Below are 20,141 nucleotides of genomic sequence, written 5' to 3' on the forward strand. Positions count from 1 at the left end.
GTTTGGATATGTGTAAATGTATCCATGTTATGCAAAGCCTGCAGAAATCAGAAGAGGGCATCAGATCCCCTGGAACTGAATTACACATGGTTTTTAGCCATCATGTAGGTGTTGGGAATTGAACCCAGGTCATTTGCAAGAGTTGTCAGTGCTTTTAACCACTGAACCATCTCTCTAGCCCCTTAAAAATGTATTTATTGAATTTTTGAGAATTTTGTACAGCCTATTTTGATTATATTCGGACCCTTCCCCTATCTGCACCTCCCTATTATCAGACGCCCCCCCCCCCGCTATCAGACTCCCCCTTTCATGTTCTTTGGGGGACGTCTTTTTTTGAAACAGGATCACCCTGTAGCCCCAGCCTCAGCTGGTCTGGAACTTACTATGTAGACCAGGCTGGCCTTGAACTCACAGAGATCAACCTGCCTCTGCCTCCCAAGTGATGGGATTACAGGTATGAGCCACCATGCTCAGTGTGTTCTTTTTTTTTTTTTGAAGGTCTATGGAGTTTAACTTTTGTCCCCAAAATCTCTTTGGTGTAGGTTCATCTCCTGGAGCCTGATCAACTTATGCAGTGTCACAGCCTTAAGAAAGCTGATTCTCCCTCTCCTGACAGCTACCAGTTACCAGTAGTTTCTCTGCTAGTGTTGGGGTATCTTGCCTACCTCCACACCTCCATGATGGCATTTTGTCTGGCTTGAGCTCATATAGGTCTTTCATATGCTGTCACAGTCATGTAAGTTCATACGAGTAACTACCATGCTGTCTGGAGAAGACTGTTTCCTTGTAGTCAAGTACTACCCCTGGCTCTTAAAATCATTCATCTTCTACTGTGCTGTGATCCCTGATTCATGGGAGGCAGGGATTTGATATAAGTGTCCCATTCAGAGCTAAGAACTCTGCAGTCTCTTATTCTCTGCACATTGACTAACTGTGGATCCCTGTGTTAATTGCCATCTGCAAGAAGAAGCTTCTCTGGTGAAAGTTGAGAGATGTATTAATCTATGGGTATAACAATAAGTCTTTAGGAGTCAGTTTAATACTATGTCCTTTTAGCAGAATAGTACTAGTAGGTTCTCCCGTGTGACCTCTGACCTGTCTAGCCACAGATTCTTGGCCCTGATAACAGTGCCTGGTATGGGTTCCATCTTGTGAAGAAAGTTGATAGTTAACTCAGGTAATATTTGTGCCTCTATTGCACCAGTGGGCATATCTTGCCAGGCCAGTTATTGTGGCTTGCGGTATTCATAGCTGGCAAGTTTGATGATTACTTTTCTCTTTAGGTAGCATGCATATAGCACCTTCTAGCACTGTGAAAACTAGCCAATAAAGATGAAGCTTTGAGATCAGTATCAGCTTGATTTCTCCTTATTTGTTCTATGGCTAATGTATATAGTGTCTTCAGCAATAGAGTATTACCATCAAGTTCGGGCAGGTAGCCAAGAGTAAGGACAAGAGCCAGTATTATTTGAGAGTCTGTTGGACCCCTAGTCAACTTCTTCAAAAAAGGGAATTCATTTCTTTCTTTCTTTCTTTCTTTCTTTCTTTCTTTCTTTCTTTCTTTCTTTCTTTCTTTCTTTCTTTCCTTCCTTCCTTCCTTCCTTCCTTCCTTCCTTCCTTCCTTCTGTTACAGTGCCAAAAAAGCCCCTAGGCCTTGCACATGCTAGTGCTGTACTTAACTGTGTGAGTTGGAATTCATTCACCCTTCCTTCCTTTCTTTCTTTCTTTCTTTCTTTCTTTCTTTCTTTCTTTCTTTCTTTCTTTCTTTCTTTCTTATTTCTCTCTTTCTCGCTCTCTCTTTCTTTTTTAAGGTAATTCTCGCACCATTTTATAGTTGTGGATACTGATGCTTAAGAGTATCAGTAACTTGCCAAGGACTCTGTGGTTGTCAAGTGATGGTGAAGAACTCCACCCAACAGAGATGTACAGATCCAGAGCCTGCTGCTTCCCACATCTCTTGAAGCTAGGCATTTTGCTGCCCCAGGATTGGGCCTTCCTTCTCTTTTTTAATTGAATTTTTGTGTATTTCATACAGAAAATCATCTTTATACCCCCTTCCCCTTTCCCCTTTGGCACCCTCCCATAGCCCCCCCCCACTGGAGTTCATACATTCTGTCAGTTGTATTAAGGCCTATTATGTAAAGCTAGTGTCCTGAGATGTTGCTCAGTGCAAGTTCATTCACCAGGGTTTAGTCATCCTATTTAGAGTTTCTCCCTTTGAGAAGATCAGCTCTTCCTCACTCAGCAGTAATCAGCTGCCAGTAATTCTTTGGCTAAGATTGGGGCTTGCTGTGCATTTCCACAATTCTGTGCTGGGTTTTTGTCTGCCTAAGTTTGCATGGGTCTTGTGCATGCTGACACCATTGCTATAGGTTTGTATGAGAAGGGTCTCAGGCACCTGTAGGACCATTTCTGTATGGTCATGAACCTCCTCCCTGGCTCTTACAATCTTTCTGCCCATGCTTCCGCAATGGTTCCTGAGCCCTGGGTGGGTGGACTTCAATATAAGAGTCCTGTCCAAAGACCCACACTCTGCCGACTCTTATTCTCTGTGTTTTGGCTATTTGTGGGCTTTTGTGTTCCTGGTCCTCTGTTGTATGAGGGAGCTTCATTGATGAGAATCGAAAGATGCATTAGTGTTCTCTTCATCCCTTGTTCTATGTTCCATGAGTCTTAGGTATAGAGGTGCCATCCTAGATGTGCCACTTATGCTTGGACAATTCACAGAGAATCTCTGTATGTTATCAGTGGTGTAACTCTGTGTTGAAAAAGAACCTACTTTGATGGGTGGTGACTGGGATACTTGTTTATAAGGCTTTGGTGCCAGGATCCACAAATGAGGGAGAACATGTCTTTTGTTTCTCTGAGTCTGTGTTACTTCACTTGGTATAACAGTTTCTAGTTCCATCCATTTTCCTGCAAATTTCATTATTTCATCTTTCTTTACTGCTAAGCAGAACTCCATTGTGAAAATGTACCATATTTTCGTTTACTGCTTGTCAGAGGGGAACTTAGGTTGCTTCCATTATTTAGCTATTGTGAAAAGAGCAGCAACAAACATGGTTGTACAAGTATCTCTGCAAAGGGATAAGTCCTTTGTGTATGTGCCAAGGAGTGGTATAACTGGGTCATATGGTAGGTTCATTTTTAGTTTTTTAAGAGTTCTTTACACTACTTTCCATAGGGGTTGCACAAGTTTGCAATCCCACCAGCAGTGAATGAGTATTCCCCTTTCTCCACATCCTTGCCTGCATTTGGTATCATTTGTTTTCTTGATCTTAGCCAGGCTGACTGGGGTAAGGTGAAATCTTAAGGTGGTTTTTATTTGCATTTCCCTAATCACTAATGATGTTGAACACTTTAAGATGTTTCTTAGCCATCTTTATTTTTTCCTTTGAGAACTCTCTGTTTAAATCTTTAGCCTGTCTTTTAATTGGGTCATTTGCTTTCTTGCTTCTTTGTTTTTTGAGTTCTTTATATGTTCTGGATGTTAAACCTCTATCAGATGTGTCACTGGTGAAGATTTTTTCCCACTCCGTGGATTTTCTCTTCACTTTCTTGATTGTTTCTTTTGCTGTACAGAAGCATTTTAGTATAATGAGGTCCCACTCATTGATTATTGACCTTAATTCCTGAGAAACTGGTGTCCAATTTAGAAAATCCTTTCCTACATCTATATCTTGTTGGTTATTGCCATTGTTTTCTTCGAATAGTTTCAGAGTTTCCAGGTTCACATTGAGGTCTTTGATTCATTTGGCGTTGACTTTTGTGCAAGGTGAAAGATAAGGATCTAGTTGCATTCTTCTACAGGTGGAGATCTAGTTTTGCCAGCCCCATTTGTTGAAGATGCTCTCTTTCCTCCATTGTGTGTTCTTGACACCTTTGTCAAGTATCAAGTGACTGAAATTGCATGTACTCGGGTTTGGGTTTTTCAATGATGTTCCATTGATCTATGTGTCTATTTCTGTGCTAATGCCATGCTGTTTTTGTGACTATAACTCTGTAGTATAGTTTGAGATCTGGTATAGTAATCCCCTAGCATTGCTCTTTGTGCTAAGGGTTGCTTTGGCTATCTGGGATCTTTTGTACTTCCATATGAATTTAAGGATGTTATTTTTCTAATTCTGTGAAGTATGTCATGGACATTTTGATTGGAATTGTATTGAATCTATATATTGCTTTTGGTAGGATGGTCACTTTCACAATATTAATTCTTCCAATCCACTAGCATGGGAAGTCCTTCCATCTCCTCAGGTCTTCCTCAGTCTATTCCTTTAAAGATGTAAAATTTTCGTTGTAGAGATCTTTGATGTCTTTGGTCAGGTTTATTCCAAGATATTTTTTTTAATTGAGGCTATTGTGAATGGGAGGATTTCCCTGTACTTTTTCTCCAATTGCTTGTTATTGGTATATATAAAGACTGCTGATTTTTGTAGATTAATTTTGTAACCTGCCACTTTACTGAAAGTTTCAATCAGTTCTAGGAGTTTTCTGGTGGAAATTTTGGGATCTCTTAGGTATAGTATTATATTATTTGCAAAAAGGGATAATTTAACCTCTTCTTTTCCAATTATCACTCTTTTAATTTCCTTCTCTTGCCTTATTGCTCTAGCCAGAGTTTGCAGCACTTTATTGAAAAAGAGTTGAGATAGTGGACATCCTTGTCTGGTTCCTGATTTTAATGGGACTGCTTCCAGTTATTTTCCATTTAGAATGACGTTGGCTGTGGATTTGTTGTTTACAGGTTTAATTATGTTGAGGTATGTTCTGTCCAGTCCAATTCCCTTTAGAACTTTTATCATGAATGGTTGTTGAATTTTGTTGAAGGCCTTTTCTGCATCTATTGATATGACGATGTGGTTTTTGTTTTTGAGTCCATTTTATATGATTTATGACATTTATTGACTTGCATATATTGAATCATCCCTGCCTCTCTGAAATAAAGCCTACTTGATCATGGTAAATGATCTTTTTGATGTACGTCTGAATGCAGTTTGCAAGTATTTTGTTGAGAATTTTTGCATCTATGTTCATTAAGGATATGGGTCTATACTTTTCTTTTTTGGTTGTGTCTTTACCTGGTTTTGGTATTAGAATGATGTTGGATTCATAGAAGAAATTTGGGAGTCCTCCCTCTCTTTCTATCTTTTTGAATAGTTTAAGTAGTATTGGTTGGAGCACTTCTTTGAATGCCTGGTAGAATCCTGACGTAAATCCATCTGGGCCTGGGCTTTTTTTAGTTGGGAAGTTTTGTATTACTGTTTCAATTTCCTTATATGTTATGGGTCTGTTTCAACTGTTGATCTCTTCTTGGTATAACTTTGTGGGTCCCATGATTTTAGATATCCATTTCTTTTAGGTTTTCAAATGTAATAGAGTATAGGCTTTTAAAGTATTCCCTTATAGTGTTCTGGATCTTTTAGGTGTACATTGTGATGTTTTCCCTTTCATCTCTGATTTGGTTGATTTGGATTTGCTTTCTTTCTTTTTCTTTCTTTCTTTCTTTCTTTCTTTCTTTCTTTCTTTCTTTCTTTCTACTCACAATTAGCCATCACATGATGTTTCCCCTTTCATCTCTTATTTTGTTGGTTTGGATTCTTTCTTTCTTTCTTTTGGTTAACTGGGCTAAGAGTCTGTCTATCTTGTTTAGCTTTTCAACAAAGCAGCTCTTAGATTCATTGATTCTTTGTATTGTATTCTTTGTTTCTGATTTTTGTTATTTTTTTCTTGTCTGCTGGGTTTGGGTTTCATTTATTATTGCCTTTCCAGAGTCTTGAGTTGAAATATTAAGTCATTTATTTGTGCTCTTTCTGATATTTAGTTTAGGCACTTAGAAATTTAAACTTCCCTCTCAGGATTGCTTTTAAAGTGTCCCAGAGGTTTCATTATATTATTCTTTTCATTTAATTCAAGGAATACTTTTTGAGACAGAGTTTCCATGTAGCCCCAGAGGGCCTGGAACTCACTATGTAGACCAGGCTTTTCCATTCTTTCACCTTAAGGTAGTTCCTGTCCTTGAAGGTGAGATGGATTTCTTGCAGATAACAAAAGGATGGATTTTGTTTCTTCACCCACCTTGAACTCACAGAGAACCACCTGCCTCTTCCTCCCAAGTGCTGGGATTAAAGGCGTGTGCTACCACACCCAACCCAGGAATACTTTTATTTCTTTCTTAATTTCTTCTTTGACACACTCATCATTCAGGAGGGTGTTGTTTAATTTCCATGAGTTTGTGTAGTTACTAGGGCTTCTCCCAGAGTTGATTTTAAGCTTTATTGCATTGTGGTCTGATAGAATTCATGGAATTATTTCAATTTTTTTATATTTGTTGAGGGTTTTTTTTGTGCATCAGTATGTGGTCAATTTTTGAGAAACTTCCATGGGGTGCTGAATAGAAAGTGTATTCTTTGGTGCTTGGGTGGACTGTTTGGAAGATGTCTATTAGGTTCATTTGCTGCATGGTATTATTTAATTCAGATGTCTCTCTGTTTATTCTTTGTCCAGTTGACCTGTCTTATGGAGACAGTGGGGTATTGAAGTCCTCTACTATTATTAAGTTGGGGTTCATCTGTGTCTTAAAGTACTGTAGTGTTGTTTTATGAATTTAGGTGCACCAGAGTTTGGTGCATGTATGTTCATGATTGTAATATCTTTTTGGTTAATTGTTTCTTTGATCAGAATAAAGTGACCCTCTTTATCTCTTCTGATTAGTTTTACTTTGAAGTCTATTTTGTCAGATATTAGAATTGCAACCCCTGCTTGTTTCTTAGTGCCATTTGCTTGAAATATTCTTTTCCATCCTTTCACCTTAAGGTAGTTCCTGTCCTTGAAGTTGAGATGGGTTTCTTGCAGATAACAAAAGGATGGATTTTATTTCTTCACCCATTCAACCAGCCTGTATGTTTTGACTGGGGACTTCTGTCCATTGATATTTAAAATTATTATTGAAAGATGTATGTTGGTTGCCATCATTTTGATTACTGTTTGCATTCTTTGTATAATTTTGTGTTTCCACAATTATACCTTCGTTCAGTTTCTTTCTGATGCCCCTGGTGTATAGTTGCTCCTTTTCTGTTCTTTGTATTGCTTCAAGTATTTTTTGAAGGGCGGGTTTTGTGGGCATGTATTCTTTCAACCTATTCGTGTTGTAGAAGATTTTTCTTTCTCCTTCAACTATAATAGACATTTTTGCTGGGTAAATAATTCTGGGTTGACATCTACGGTCATTTAGAACTGGAAATACCTTGGTCCAGGCTCTTATGGCTTTCATAGTTTGCATTAGCTATAATTCTGATGGGTTTCTTTTATATGTGAGTTGTTTTTCCTTTGAAGCTTTCAGTATTCTTTATTTGTTCTGCACATTTATGGTTTTACTATGATATGCCTTGGGGAATTTCTTTTCTTTTCCTGCCTATTTGGTGTTCTATGTGCCTCTTGTATTTGTATGGGGATGTGTTTCCTTAATTTTGGGAAATTTCCTTCTACCATCTTGTTTAAGTTCTGGCCAATACCGTTAACCTGAAATTCTTCTCCTTCCTCTATGCCTATGGTATGTAGATTTGGTCTTTTCATTGTGTCCCACATACACTGCATATTCCATTCATGTCTTAAAAAAAATCATAATCTTTGCTTGATTGGTCCAATTCTTCAACTTTATTCTCCAGTGTTGATATTCTGTCTTCCATTTCATTCATTCTAGTGGTGAGGCTTTTTCCTGTACTTTCAAATTGACTTATTGAGTTTTTCACTTCCTTCTTCATTTCAACCTGAGTTTTCTTCAATGTTTCTCTTTTGTGAATTTAGTCAGAAGCTTATCCCTGTCTTCTTTCAGTTCTTTGATTTGTTTGTTTGTGTGTTCTTTAAGTTCGTTGACTTCCTTGATCATGTTTATGATTGTTCTTTTAAATTCTGTGTCCTGGGTTATCTCTAGGGGGTTCTCCTTGTTGTACTGTTCTGTAGGACTGGTGGAGTTTGGTTGGAACATGCTGTTTTGGTTTTCCATATTATTATTTTTCTGTTTTGATTTTGGCTTGTGGATTTCTTTTGTTTTTTTTTTTTTGTGAATCTGGTATGAAATTCAAGCCTTATTTTGTTGAGTTGAAGTTTGCTTCTGTTTGTATTATTGGTGTGCCTTGTCTGTTTTCTTATTGGGTATGTAAAGCTGGTTGGTCTGCTCAGCCCCTACCCTATTGTTGGGCAGAGAGCTCTACCTCTGGTGAAGTGGGAATCCATTTCTTCCATGGGACTTTTTATTTGCTAGCCTATTGTGTCTGACAACCTAAATGCCCATCAACTAATGAATGGATAATGAAAATATAGTACATTTACACAATGGAAGGTTATTCATTGGTCAAGAAAAATAAAATTATGAAATTTTCTGGTAGATCAATGGAACTGGAAACTATCATCTTGAGTGAGGTAACCCAGACCCAGAAGGGCAAACATCAGATGTTGTCTTTTATAAGTGGATGCTAGCTTTGAACCTTTAAATATAATTGTTTCAATTGGAAAATCCATAGATGTCAGAAATCTAGAAGGGGCCATGGGAGAGATGCTTCATGGGAGGGGAAATAGAGTACAGTGATATAAAGGCGGACAGGGAAGTAATGAAGTAGGAAGGGTAAAATGGGATGGGGAACGGGAGGGCAGGGAAGGGGAAGGAATAAGAGGAGGGATAATGAACACTGAAGGCCTTTAGAAAAAGTCATATGGGGGCTGGAGAGATGGCTCAGAGGTTAAGAACACTGAATGTTCTTGCAGAAGGCCCGGTTTGAATCCCAGCCACCCACATGGCAGCTACAGCTATCAACTTGCCACTATATAATCTTCTTAAAATATATGCATATACAATATAACAAGAGATTAACAGAGTTATACTGTAATTGGGGGACAGTCTCCCTACCAGAAACTGATATTTTCTGAAGCTCAAATAGGGCTGGCAAGAAGGCTCAGCTGGAAGGGGTACTTGTCACCAATCATGCAAACCTGAGTTTGTTTGCTTGCTAGAACCCACATGGTAACAGGAGAGAACAAACTCCTGCAGGTTGTCTTCTGAACTCCAAAAGACCACTTACATACAATAAATAAAAAACATAAAAAAATTAAAGCCTAAATACTAATGCCATTGTTATGCACAAACATTACTTTATATTATCAATTATGCAGTTAGTTGTTAAATCCCCTCCTTTCAAATTTGCAAGCTGAGAGATCCAAATGCATGCCAGTTGTCTCCTTCACATTAGAGTGCCTTCTCAATCTTTTTTCTTGTAATTTAAATACCAGCTCATTTGTCCTGTTATGTTAATTGTATTTTGCTCATTATGTTCCCATGTTGTTTTCATTGTTTATTTTATAATAAAGTGACAAATCTATAAGCTACTCAGATTTTGATTTGATTTTCTTTTTTTCCAGGAATATTTCATAGGAAATGCTGTGCTGTTTTGCTAGGGGGCACATAATGACCTCTCTGTTGTGTTATGTTGGCAATCATTAATAATGATTGTCTATGTCTATTATTAGTAATGGTTGCCTATAACTATTAATTCATTGGGAATTCATAGCAATGGGTTTTTAACTACTATTTTTCCTTCATGATTAGAAAACTTCCATGAAACAATTCTTTCTGGAGGCTGGGGAAGTGGCTTAGTTGGCCAAGTCTTTGCTGTGATAACATGAGGCCCTGGTTTCAGATTCTTAGTATCCATGTTAAATACCACCCCAGCTCTGGGGTGGGGGTGGATGGGTGATGTGGAGACAAGTGGATCGCTGGAGCTCTCTAGCTACTCAGCCTAGCCAGTCAGTGAGCTCTAGGTTAGTGAGAGACCCTGTCTCAAAAAATAAGGTGGAGAGTGACTCAATAAGACACCTGACCTTTCACCTCTGCCCTCTACATGCATGCATATGTGTTTATGCACACTCATATGTATACACACACATACATACATCAAATCTTTTTATTCTCCACTATTTGATTACTCAAGGTATAGTTTACTCAATAAAGGTAGGATAGATGCAAAAGTTTCCCTCATTTGCCAGTTATCACAATAATGAATTTATTCCTTAGTATATAGCAATGGCTACTGGTGATAAAAAAATTCTTTATAAATCCAGAGTTTAACATACTTGGTGTGTTTCAGTTCACTATAGTCTGTAGTCCAGATACTTATTGTCCTCTGTTATTTTTTCCTAAGCCTTTCCAATGGGCATAAAACACTATCTAAATAAAATATTAAAGAATACTGAGTCTATATTCTTCTTTAATTAAAAGGTAATATTATTATTATTGTTTGTGTGTATGCACACGTGTGCGTGTGTGTGTGTGTGTGTGTTTATGAGGGAGTATGGGCATGTGAGTTCGTGGTATCTTATGTGGAGGACAGAGGATAGCTTTGGGGTGTCTGCTCTCACCCTTTGCCTTGTTCAGGCAGAGTCTTTCTTGTTTCTGGTGTGCTATGTATTCCAGTCCAGCTAGCCCACAAGCTTCCAGAGGGTTCTTCTGTCTATGCCTCCCATCTAGCCATAGGAATGCTAGGAATGGCATACCATTACATCCAGCTTTTAAAATATTTACTTATTTTTATTTATTTGTGAGTGTATTACCAGCATGTGGGTAGATGCACCCATGTCATGCAGTGCCCGAGGAGGTCAGAAGAGGGTGTCAGATCCCCCAGAACTGGAGTTACAAATTGTTAGCTACCATGTGGGTGCTGGGAATGTGGGAATTGAAACTGGGTCCTCTGCAAGAGCTGTCAGTGCTCTTAACTGCTGAACAATCTCTTCAGCCCACATCCACCTTTTAAATGTTGGCTGGCAGGAATTGAACTGAATGAACTGAAGTCATCAGGCTTACAGGGTAAGTGCTATCACCTGCTGAGCTATCTTGCAGGCCTTATTTTATTTATTTATTTAATTTTTATTTATTTATTTATTTATTTATTTATTTATTTATTTATTTATTTGAGAGGGTCTCCTTGTAGCACCAGCCTGTCTGGAACTTGCTATGTAGATGAGGCTGGCCTTGAACTCACAGAGATCCTCCTGCCTCTTCCTCCTGAGTGCTGGGATTAAAGGTGTGCACCACCACACCAGATTTCTCAGGGCCTAATCTTATCATTTTAATTCTTCACACTAAAAATGAACAGAAAAAAAAGAAGTGAAGTGCAGACATTTATATGCATTTTGAAGTGTTTCATTATTCATCAAAAATATCTTATTGACTTCTGCTCTTTCAGTTAAATGGTCTAAGTTGGAATTTCTGCAGTTTCTGGAGTATTAGTATTAGCTATCTAGCTAATAGCCATTGTATTGGCATTTTCTATTTTGTTTTGAAATCACTACCAGCATAGACCTCTTTCTTTCATGTCCCTAAGAGCCTGTCATTGACCTAGTCTGTATCTTGGAGGGAATCAGATACCAGACAGTGGAGGGGGTAGTCACAAGTAAAATGACAATTGGAAAGGCTCGGAGGAACTAAAGAACCTTGCCTGATTGCAGAAAAACTGTATAGACTATGAATTGTTTTGGAGGTAAGATATATAGAGTAGGTATAAGCTATATCATAAAAACTCACTGTGCCATGCTAAGGAATATTATTTTAAGCCTACAGATAATTTGGTAAGAATTTTAATATGGAAATGACTTATTCAGATTTTAGAAGTTCTTTGTAGCATATGAAGAGTAAACTGAGGTGGGGTAGTAAGTAAGCAATTAAAGGACTTAAGAGCTTGTATGGATTTGGGAGATATTTGGCAGGTTAAATGATTTGTCAGGAATTACTGATCAATTGGATATGAGCAAGAAGAGAAAGATAAGTGTGTAAGGTGACTCAAGTTTCTTGATTATGCAAATATCGAAGGTTTTGGATATGAGCAAGAAGAGAAAGATAAGTGTGTAAGGTGACTCAAGTTTCTTGATTATGCAAATATCGAAGGTTTTTTTTTTTTTTCCCACTAAGTGATCTAGTGAGTCTAGGAGAAGGAACAATTTTGGTTGGTGGTATGTGAGTTTGACTGACATGGGATGTAATTTCTATTTAGGACATCAACAGTTGGTAGCATTTCATACTTTTGGATGGACATGTCAGTATAAGCACAAATACATGTAAACATCTTTATATTTAAGGACACAGGTTTGAGTTCAAACCTCAGCTCTGCTGTAATATTTCCTGTGCATGTGACTTTGAGCAAGTAACTTAAACTTTCTGTTTTGCAGTTATAAAATGTAAACAACCATACCTAACTCTGAGGATTGTGTGAAATAAATAATCTAATTAACAAAAATATAATAGTGCTTAGTATACAACTCCATAAATACTGTCATTATTTTTTTAGACATAGAGGTTAACAATGTGTTTTGGAGCTGGGGAGTGAATGAATTCATTGGAGAGAACACTGAGTGAGAAGAGAGCAGGGCAGATAGGGACTGTAGGGGAATGCCCATAAACTGGAACTGTAGAAATTTAATTGTCTTGACCTTCCCAGTCTGGCAATTATCTCCAACAGCTTATTTCAGGTTTTACTGGAGAAAGTACAGACTTTTATTTGTCATACAACCAGTCATAGTAAGACCTACTCTTGTTTCCCAAAGTATATCTTTTTCACACTCATTCATGTGTCGTGTACACACTTACTGATGCTGGAGGTTCCTCTATGCTCTGAGTTATCACAGAGATCAGCCATGGAATTGCTTTCCATGGGTTCTATTTCAGATTGGGCAGGTGGGAAGGCTACTCTGGGGAGGATGTACTGACACCACAGCAGCAGCATCTAGCCAATGAAGATTGTAGGGAAGAACATTCTAGGTACTACAAAGGTGGGGGACATTGAGAAATGCAGGGGCTTTTGTATAGGGCAGTGGGAAAAATGAGGACCTGAGGCCAGACAGCAATTAGTGACCCACCCAGGTGGGACTTTCTGAGTCTGGACCTACTCTAGGTGATCTGGAAAGCCCTCAGGAAAGCAGATTTTTTTTCTTTTTGTAAAAGAAAGTTGCTTTTTGAGTTAGTGTCTTAATGTATTGGCCAGATTGAATTTGGACTCATAGTCCAGGCTGACCTTGATCTCTTTATCCTGCTGCCTCAGCCTCCAAAATGCTTCAGTGACTGGCATGCACCACTCCTCCCTGCAGCAATGCATGATTTACATTTTATACAGAATCCTGTAATCTCAAAAGGCAAGAGTAAGGCAGAGAGTAGAACCAGGAGGCCAGTGAAATAGCATAGACCCGAGAGATCCTTAATTTTGTCCTCTTTTATAATTGTCAGGCTAAAACCCCATCCTGAACCTCTTGGTTTCTTAGAAGCCTCAAAGCTGTCCTTAAGTTGATCTCTATCAGGAGAGCTATCCTGAAAGTTGAGGTGCTTTGGGCTTGGAGAAGATGAATGTAAGCAGTGATTGCTACTAAAAATGCTGAATCTGACTCAACCCAAGGGTGCAGGAATGGTTTCTACCAACGGCATGCATTTTGTTACTTTCTTTTGGAGTTTGTGCACAACTCCTCACAGTTTGACAAAGGGTTTGTGATTCTCCAAAGGGTAACTAGTGGTAGACAGGGTATTGAACACCGTGAGGTGCTGTGGAGTCACAGAAAGCATGAATGCCGATGGTAAAGCTGCTTTCTGAGATCTGAGTGGCTAAGGAGAGGAGGAAGAAGTTAGACGTGTTTAAGAAGAAAAGTAAGTGAAAACAAGTGGGCAGATCATGTGGTATCCAGGGCAATGGTGAATGAGTCTTTCCCTTTCAACTTCTTCCCACCGCCCCCATACTGTGTATTGTATTTTTTTCCCTTAACAGTTCTGAAAATGCAGTTTTGCTTGACAGGCAATATTCATAAAAGCCACAAGATGGCGAGCTTGCTCTTTACAATGAAAGTAAGTGGAAGGAAAAGGAAAGAAAGAAGGGGTGGGAAGAGGGGGGGCTGAGGGGAGGAGGGGGAGGGAGATGGGGAGGGAGAGGGAGAAACAGGGAACAGAGGAGAGGGGGAGAGATCCCTTCTCTTGTTTCTACAACCTCCTTAATTTTCCCTATCCTCTCAGTTTCTACAGAAAGAACTGACAGTTTGGGTTGTAAACAGTTGATTTGAAACTGTAAAGATAAAAATAAAATAAAAAGACTTATTTGGATTCCAATGCATATTTATTTTCAGATCATTGAATTTTCAACAGATTATTCAATTTTGCACATTACCAAAGAGAAATCTTAGCAAACTGCTTTATTTATGGTCAAATTGTTGCTATTACTGATATTATGCTAAGGTAAATATAAGGTGAAAAGGCAGAATAACTTTTGGCTCCCACAGAAGTATGTATGATATATATCATATGTAATCATTGTTACACTCTTCTGTTTAATGAAGGAATGCTGGATTCCAACTACAAAAATTTTGAATTTTATGGATGTTTTGCGTTATTTCATTACTTAAGATATCTATTATTATTTTTTACTTCTAGACAGTTTTCCTTATGATTTTAAATATTGTATAGAAGAATATAAGCTAATATATTATTGATATATCGAATAATGCATATTTATTGATTTATATGTTTAAATATTAATGTAAAATTCCATTTGTTTTTGCTGTGTTGTCAAGTTGAATTCTGACAGTAAATCTACAAGATAAATGTCAATATTGCTATTTGACAGATAATACATTGAGGTTCATGGAAATTAAGTGAATTGTTTAAGATTTAATAGTGGCAGAACCATAATTTAATCCTAATCCTTAAGTTCATTCTCTTTTTCATTGTGCCTACTGTCTCTAATGAAACTATTTATGTATCTCTTTAATAGAAATACTTGGAAGTTGCAATTTAATTAGGATATTTGTGCTTCCCATTTGTAAGCTGAACAGAAAGAATTTATGTCAGAAGGCAACTATTAAGATGCATTTTTATTTAGTATGCTGTTTGCTTTTCTGAGTATATTTCCCTACAAGCTTTTATTTAGAGGATTCTAGAGTTGTGCTCATGGTGAGGGGCCTCAGTTTGTCTCATTTGAGGGATTTGGGCACCTGGATAGAAGTACATACTGATTTTCCTAACACTGAGCCAATTCCAACTTCACACATTTTTTAAAAAGGAATTTTCATTTTATTATAGTTTTTGAATACATTGTATTGTCATTGTTGCTACCCCATCCCCCCTCCAACTTCTCCTGTGTCCCCCAAACACCTTCATGAACTCTCTCTTTATAAACCCTACTGAGTCCAGTTAGTCTTGTCCTTGTGTTTAGGGCTGACCACTTAGAATTGAAGTCTTGTCCCAGAAAAAAAAGAAAGAAAGGAAGACCTGCTTTTACCCTACTTAGCCACTGATTGCCTGTAACTCTTCCTCTAGAGATGGAGCCTTGTGAAATTTTTCTCCATCCATATTGGAATGTTAACTGATGTTTTCTTTGCATATCTTGTGCAGACAACCATATTGCTGAACGTTCATGTGAGCATCATCCCTGTCCTATCCAGAAGACACTTTAGTGCAGCAGTTGTCCTAGTCCTCAGGCTCTTATAATCTTCCCCCCTCCCCCTCATTGGCAGTGTTTCCTGAGCTTTATGTGTATGCATTGTGTTATAGATATCACATTTTGGGCTGGACACCCCTTAGTCACTTATTCTCTGCAAATTGACTGGCTGTTGATCTCTCTAATAGTCTCTACTGCAGAAAGAAACTTATTTGACAACATGTGAGAGCGGCACTTATCTATGCATATGAGTACTGAAAAGGCAGCTGAAACTATATTACATTAATAATATGGTAGTAGGAGGTTCTCCTCCAGGGCCTATGACCTCTCCAGTCTCAGGTTCTTGGCTAGGTTTATAGTACCAGGCATGAGTTCCCTCCAATTGAGCAGGCTTTAGGTTTACTTAGACAACTGTTGGTTAATCCCCATGATACAAGTGCTACTATTGAACCATTGGTGATATCTTGCCTGTCTTGTTATGATTGTGGCTCTCAGGCTTTACAGCTGGATAAGACTGTTGATAACTTTCCCCCCTTGACAGCTTGTGTCACATCTAATACTATGAGAGCTAGCCCTCAGGGAGGAGGTAGTTTGATTTCTTCAAGTAAGTAGTGTCTTCAGCAATAGGGTCTTACTTTCATATTCTGTCAGGCAACCAAGAGCAATGGTAATATCCTATATTTTTTGGGGGGGGTCTCTGAGAACCCATGGACCAACAACTCAAAGGGATGTATCCCTTGCCCAACATGTTTTTTTGTTGTTAGTCTATGGTTTCTGGGGGCCAGGGAGCATTATCCCATTGTGTCAGGTAACTGCATTAAATATATACTATATGTGTATTTTAAACTAAGCTTATAAAATTATAGGTTTCTAAACACCATTAGTGTTACTTACCCCCTTTCTTTTCATTACTATTTCCTTCAAGGGGCTACACAATTTTAACAGGAACAATATGGCAGTATCTCTAGAGGTACATGATTTTGGCACACTATCACATCCTGTGGCTCTGACTGTCTGTTTTTCTTGCAGGGTATGGCCAGACAGGATCCATGTCTCAGCGTGCTGGTTATGATGCTGTTGCCTCTGCTATTTCTGGTCTGATGCATATCACAGGGCCTGAGGTAGGTATTCTTTTCAGAATATTCTTAAGTTTACCCTTATATACTCCAGAGACATTTTCTTCTTCATTAAATTAAACTTGAATTAAATTTAGAAAGAAGCCAGGGAAAGTGAATGGCTTATTAAAATAAAACAGAAGTGTGGTTATTACAAGTGAACTGAAGCCTAAACTTCAATATGATCCCATGGAAAAGAGTAATCTTTTTCAGCAAGTGATGGATTATTTGGTGAACACACTTTTTCATGTTTATTATAGTAGTAAAAAATAATCACCTTTTTGTGACTTAGAATTATTTCTTCCATGAATTAGAATAGCTGACTAGACCATAGATACCCATATCTGTTAAGAGTGCTTGCATTTAGTATGTATATATAAGTTTCTTTTTTCTTCTAGAATACTGTAAGTAGATATGTATTTGAAAATTTATTGCTTAAATGTATAGTTGTTTCTGATTTGTCATATGCATTAGAATCTAACAATAGAAGAATTATTTGATTCAATAATCCCTTACCATTGATGGTGTGTTGGGAGTTTCTAAAGGGAAATATATATCCAAAATGTGGTTGGTTAGATCAAAGCAAAGACTTTTGGTGAAAAGAATATGAACACTATTAAAATAAAACAAAAACAGTGGATGAAAGCCTACCAAATAAAATCTTAAAAGGCACCCATTTCAAAACAAATGGGACTCGTAAGCTTAAAATGTTGTTTTCAGTAGGTATTCTTTCTCTGAATTTCCTTAGTTAATTCTTCTAGACAGATTGCTGCAGTACTCAGAGAAACTGAGGCAGAGTGACCTCAACTCTTCTCTTTTGTAGTCTTATATGTAATTAAAAGCAGATATGGGGTTTTAATGTCTCAAGATATAAGGTCTTTTGTACTTCTGTCTTCTGATATTTCATTCTCAGTCACAGAAAAAAATGTACATAATCCTTCTTTAAATATCCAAGGGAACAGTTTTCTTTCTGTTTATTGAGAGAATGGTGTGTGTACATATCTCTCTTTGTTCTTTCTATCCCATGGGCTCTCATATGTCCAAAATGTCATTATTGTGAGTGCTTTTATTTAAGGGCACTGAAGTCAATTGGGAATAATGTGAAAACATCTGGGATCTGTAAATTTCTTATTCAGATGCTAAAATAAATAAAAAATGACTGAGGTAAAGTACTAATGTGGTTCCTTTTGTGTGACTGTACTATATTCTGACAGGGATAAACATATATTTTGTGCTTAACCTTGCAACTTAAAAAATTTATTTTCTAATTAGCATACAAAGTAGCAGGCTTCATTATGGCATTTTCGTACATACTTTTATTGATTCTTCTACCTGTTCTCCCTCATATTCACTCCTTCACTGTACCTTTCCACCCACAGTACTCCTGTATCTCTCTTTCCACTTTCATACCTCATGTATTCTATTATCCTCCTCACCTTCTTCCTTAAAGCCTCTTGTGTTAGTTACTTTTCTATTGCTGTGATAAAACACCATGACCAAGACAACTTACAGAAAAGTTTATTTGGGAGCATCCACAATGGCAGTGGAAGCAGCATGGTGGCAGGAGGCCAGAGCAGAAAGCCAAGAGCTCACATCTCAAGCACATGCAGAAAGCAGAGAGAGAGAGGGAAATTATAAGTGTGACCAGGCTATGATCTCTCAAAACCTACCCATAGCGACATATATACTTCCTAAACTGCTGCAAGCAGTGTTGCCAACTGGAGATCAAGTGTTCAGACATATGAGCCTATGGGGGACATTTATCATTCAAACCACTACATTCTACTCCCTGGTTCCCACAGGCTCATGGCTGCATCATAACACAAAATATGTTTGGTACAATTTTTTAAAAAGTTCCCATAGTCTTTAACAGTCTCAATACAAAACAAACAAACAAAAACCAAAACAACAACAACAAAAAAATCAAAATCAGTCCAAAGACTCCAAGAAAATATTAACTGTAACTCCCTGTCAAATAAAAAAGACAAATTATTAGGGGCTGAAGAGATGGCTCAGCAATTAAGAGCACTGACTGCTCTTGCAGAGGACCCGGGCTTGATTCCCAGCGCCCACATGGAGGCTATGAACCATCCTTAACTCCAATTCCAGGGGAATCCAAAGCCCTTGTCTGACCTCTGCAGCTTTGCACAACACGGGTGCACTCACATACATGTAGGCAATATACTCATACACATAAAAGAAAAGACAAATTATGTACTTATAACATACTGTAGCACAGAATACACATTACCATTATGAAAGAGGAATGGAGGCACAGTGAGGAAATACTAGACTGAAATAAGACTGGAACCCAGTTGGTAAAACACCAAATCCTGTTGCTCCATGTCTGATGTCTGAGACTTTAGTTCCAAAGGGCTTAGATGGCTCTGCCCACTCCTCCAGGTTTGTTGCCTGCAACATACATCTTTCTTTTGGCCCGGTTCCACTTCCTGTATGTTGCTCTTCTTGGTAATGTCTCACAGCTTTGTCATCTCCAACATCTTGACATCTTCATTACAACCCAGGCTTCAAATTTACAGCTTCATTAAATGAGCTCTTAGGGCCTCCATGCAGATGCCCTGCCACACATTGCCTGGCCTCAGAAGCTCTTTGAAATCATGGAGGGGTAAACCACAACCCCTTTACTCTTGCATCGTTCATGTTTCCAATGCCAGTACCACATGAACAACACTGCCAAGTTTGGCTGCCTGCTTCGGATGGGCCCTTAGTCCTTGGAATCATATTTGCAGCAGCTATTGTTGTTAGACTTTCTCCTTCCACAAGTTGGAAGCTTAGATGAGTGGGGTCTTGCTCTGAGGGTACTTTTCCCATGTTGTAGTGACCAGCAGGAGGCCTCTACTCAATGGTACTAATCTCCTTAGTAATTAAAACATCTTTAGCGCAGGCATTTACTGCAACATTAAATTTTCTAGTACTTTTTTCTTCTTCAAACTGTACATTTTGTATTTCTTTCTGCCCCACTTGTTCCTTTTCACCATAAATCTGCATAAGAGTCACTAATAACAGTATCACAGATTCAACATTAGGCTGTCTTGAAATTTCCTCTGCCACAGAGTTCATTACTTTTTAATTCAACCTGAGGCAAGTTCTTAGGATAATGGCAGAAGGCAGTTCCTTAAATATCACAGGAATGGCCTCTAGCCCAGTTCAAGTCCTTGCTTTCCTCTCCCTTTGAAGCCTCTTGAGCTGGGCATCTACAACCCGTATTACTCTCAGCACTACTGTCCCTCAAACCTCTACTAGAATGGCTCATTAAGCTCTGCTTAGACTATTCAACCACTTTTCTAGTCCAAAGTTCCAAAGTCTTCTACATCTTTCCCAGAACACCATGGTCAGATTCTTCACAGCAACAGCCCACTCTCAGTACCAACTTCTGTTAGTTACTTTTCTGTTGCTGTGATAAAACACCAAAGCAACTTATAGGTGTGCGCGCCCACTGGGCGCACTCCCGGAATGGCACAGCGGGCTTCTCTGCGGCTTCAGGTCTCGCGTCTCTGTCCGCCGCTCCGGTGCTGAAAGTCTCCGCTGCTGGAGCGTTGTCCAGCCGAATCCC

General features: G+C 38.4%; 1 protein-coding gene across 1 annotated transcript in view; it reads left to right on the top strand.

Annotated features, from left to right (window-relative positions):
* Nucleotides 1–20,141, top strand: part of Sugct (succinyl-CoA:glutarate-CoA transferase) — a 932,078-nt gene that overhangs the window by 122,670 nt on the left and 789,267 nt on the right. Inside the window, exon 7 of the mRNA XM_008836273.3 lies at nt 16,482–16,573. Within this exon, the coding sequence (XP_008834495.1) occupies nt 16,482–16,573 (92 nt within the window). The remainder of the gene's footprint in view (nt 1–16,481; nt 16,574–20,141) is intronic.

The sequence above is a fragment of the Nannospalax galili genome, unplaced genomic scaffold (assembly GCF_000622305.1).
Source record: "Nannospalax galili isolate Female #2095 unplaced genomic scaffold, S.galili_v1.0 scaffold54, whole genome shotgun sequence".
Lineage (NCBI taxonomy): Eukaryota > Metazoa > Chordata > Mammalia > Rodentia > Spalacidae > Nannospalax > Nannospalax galili.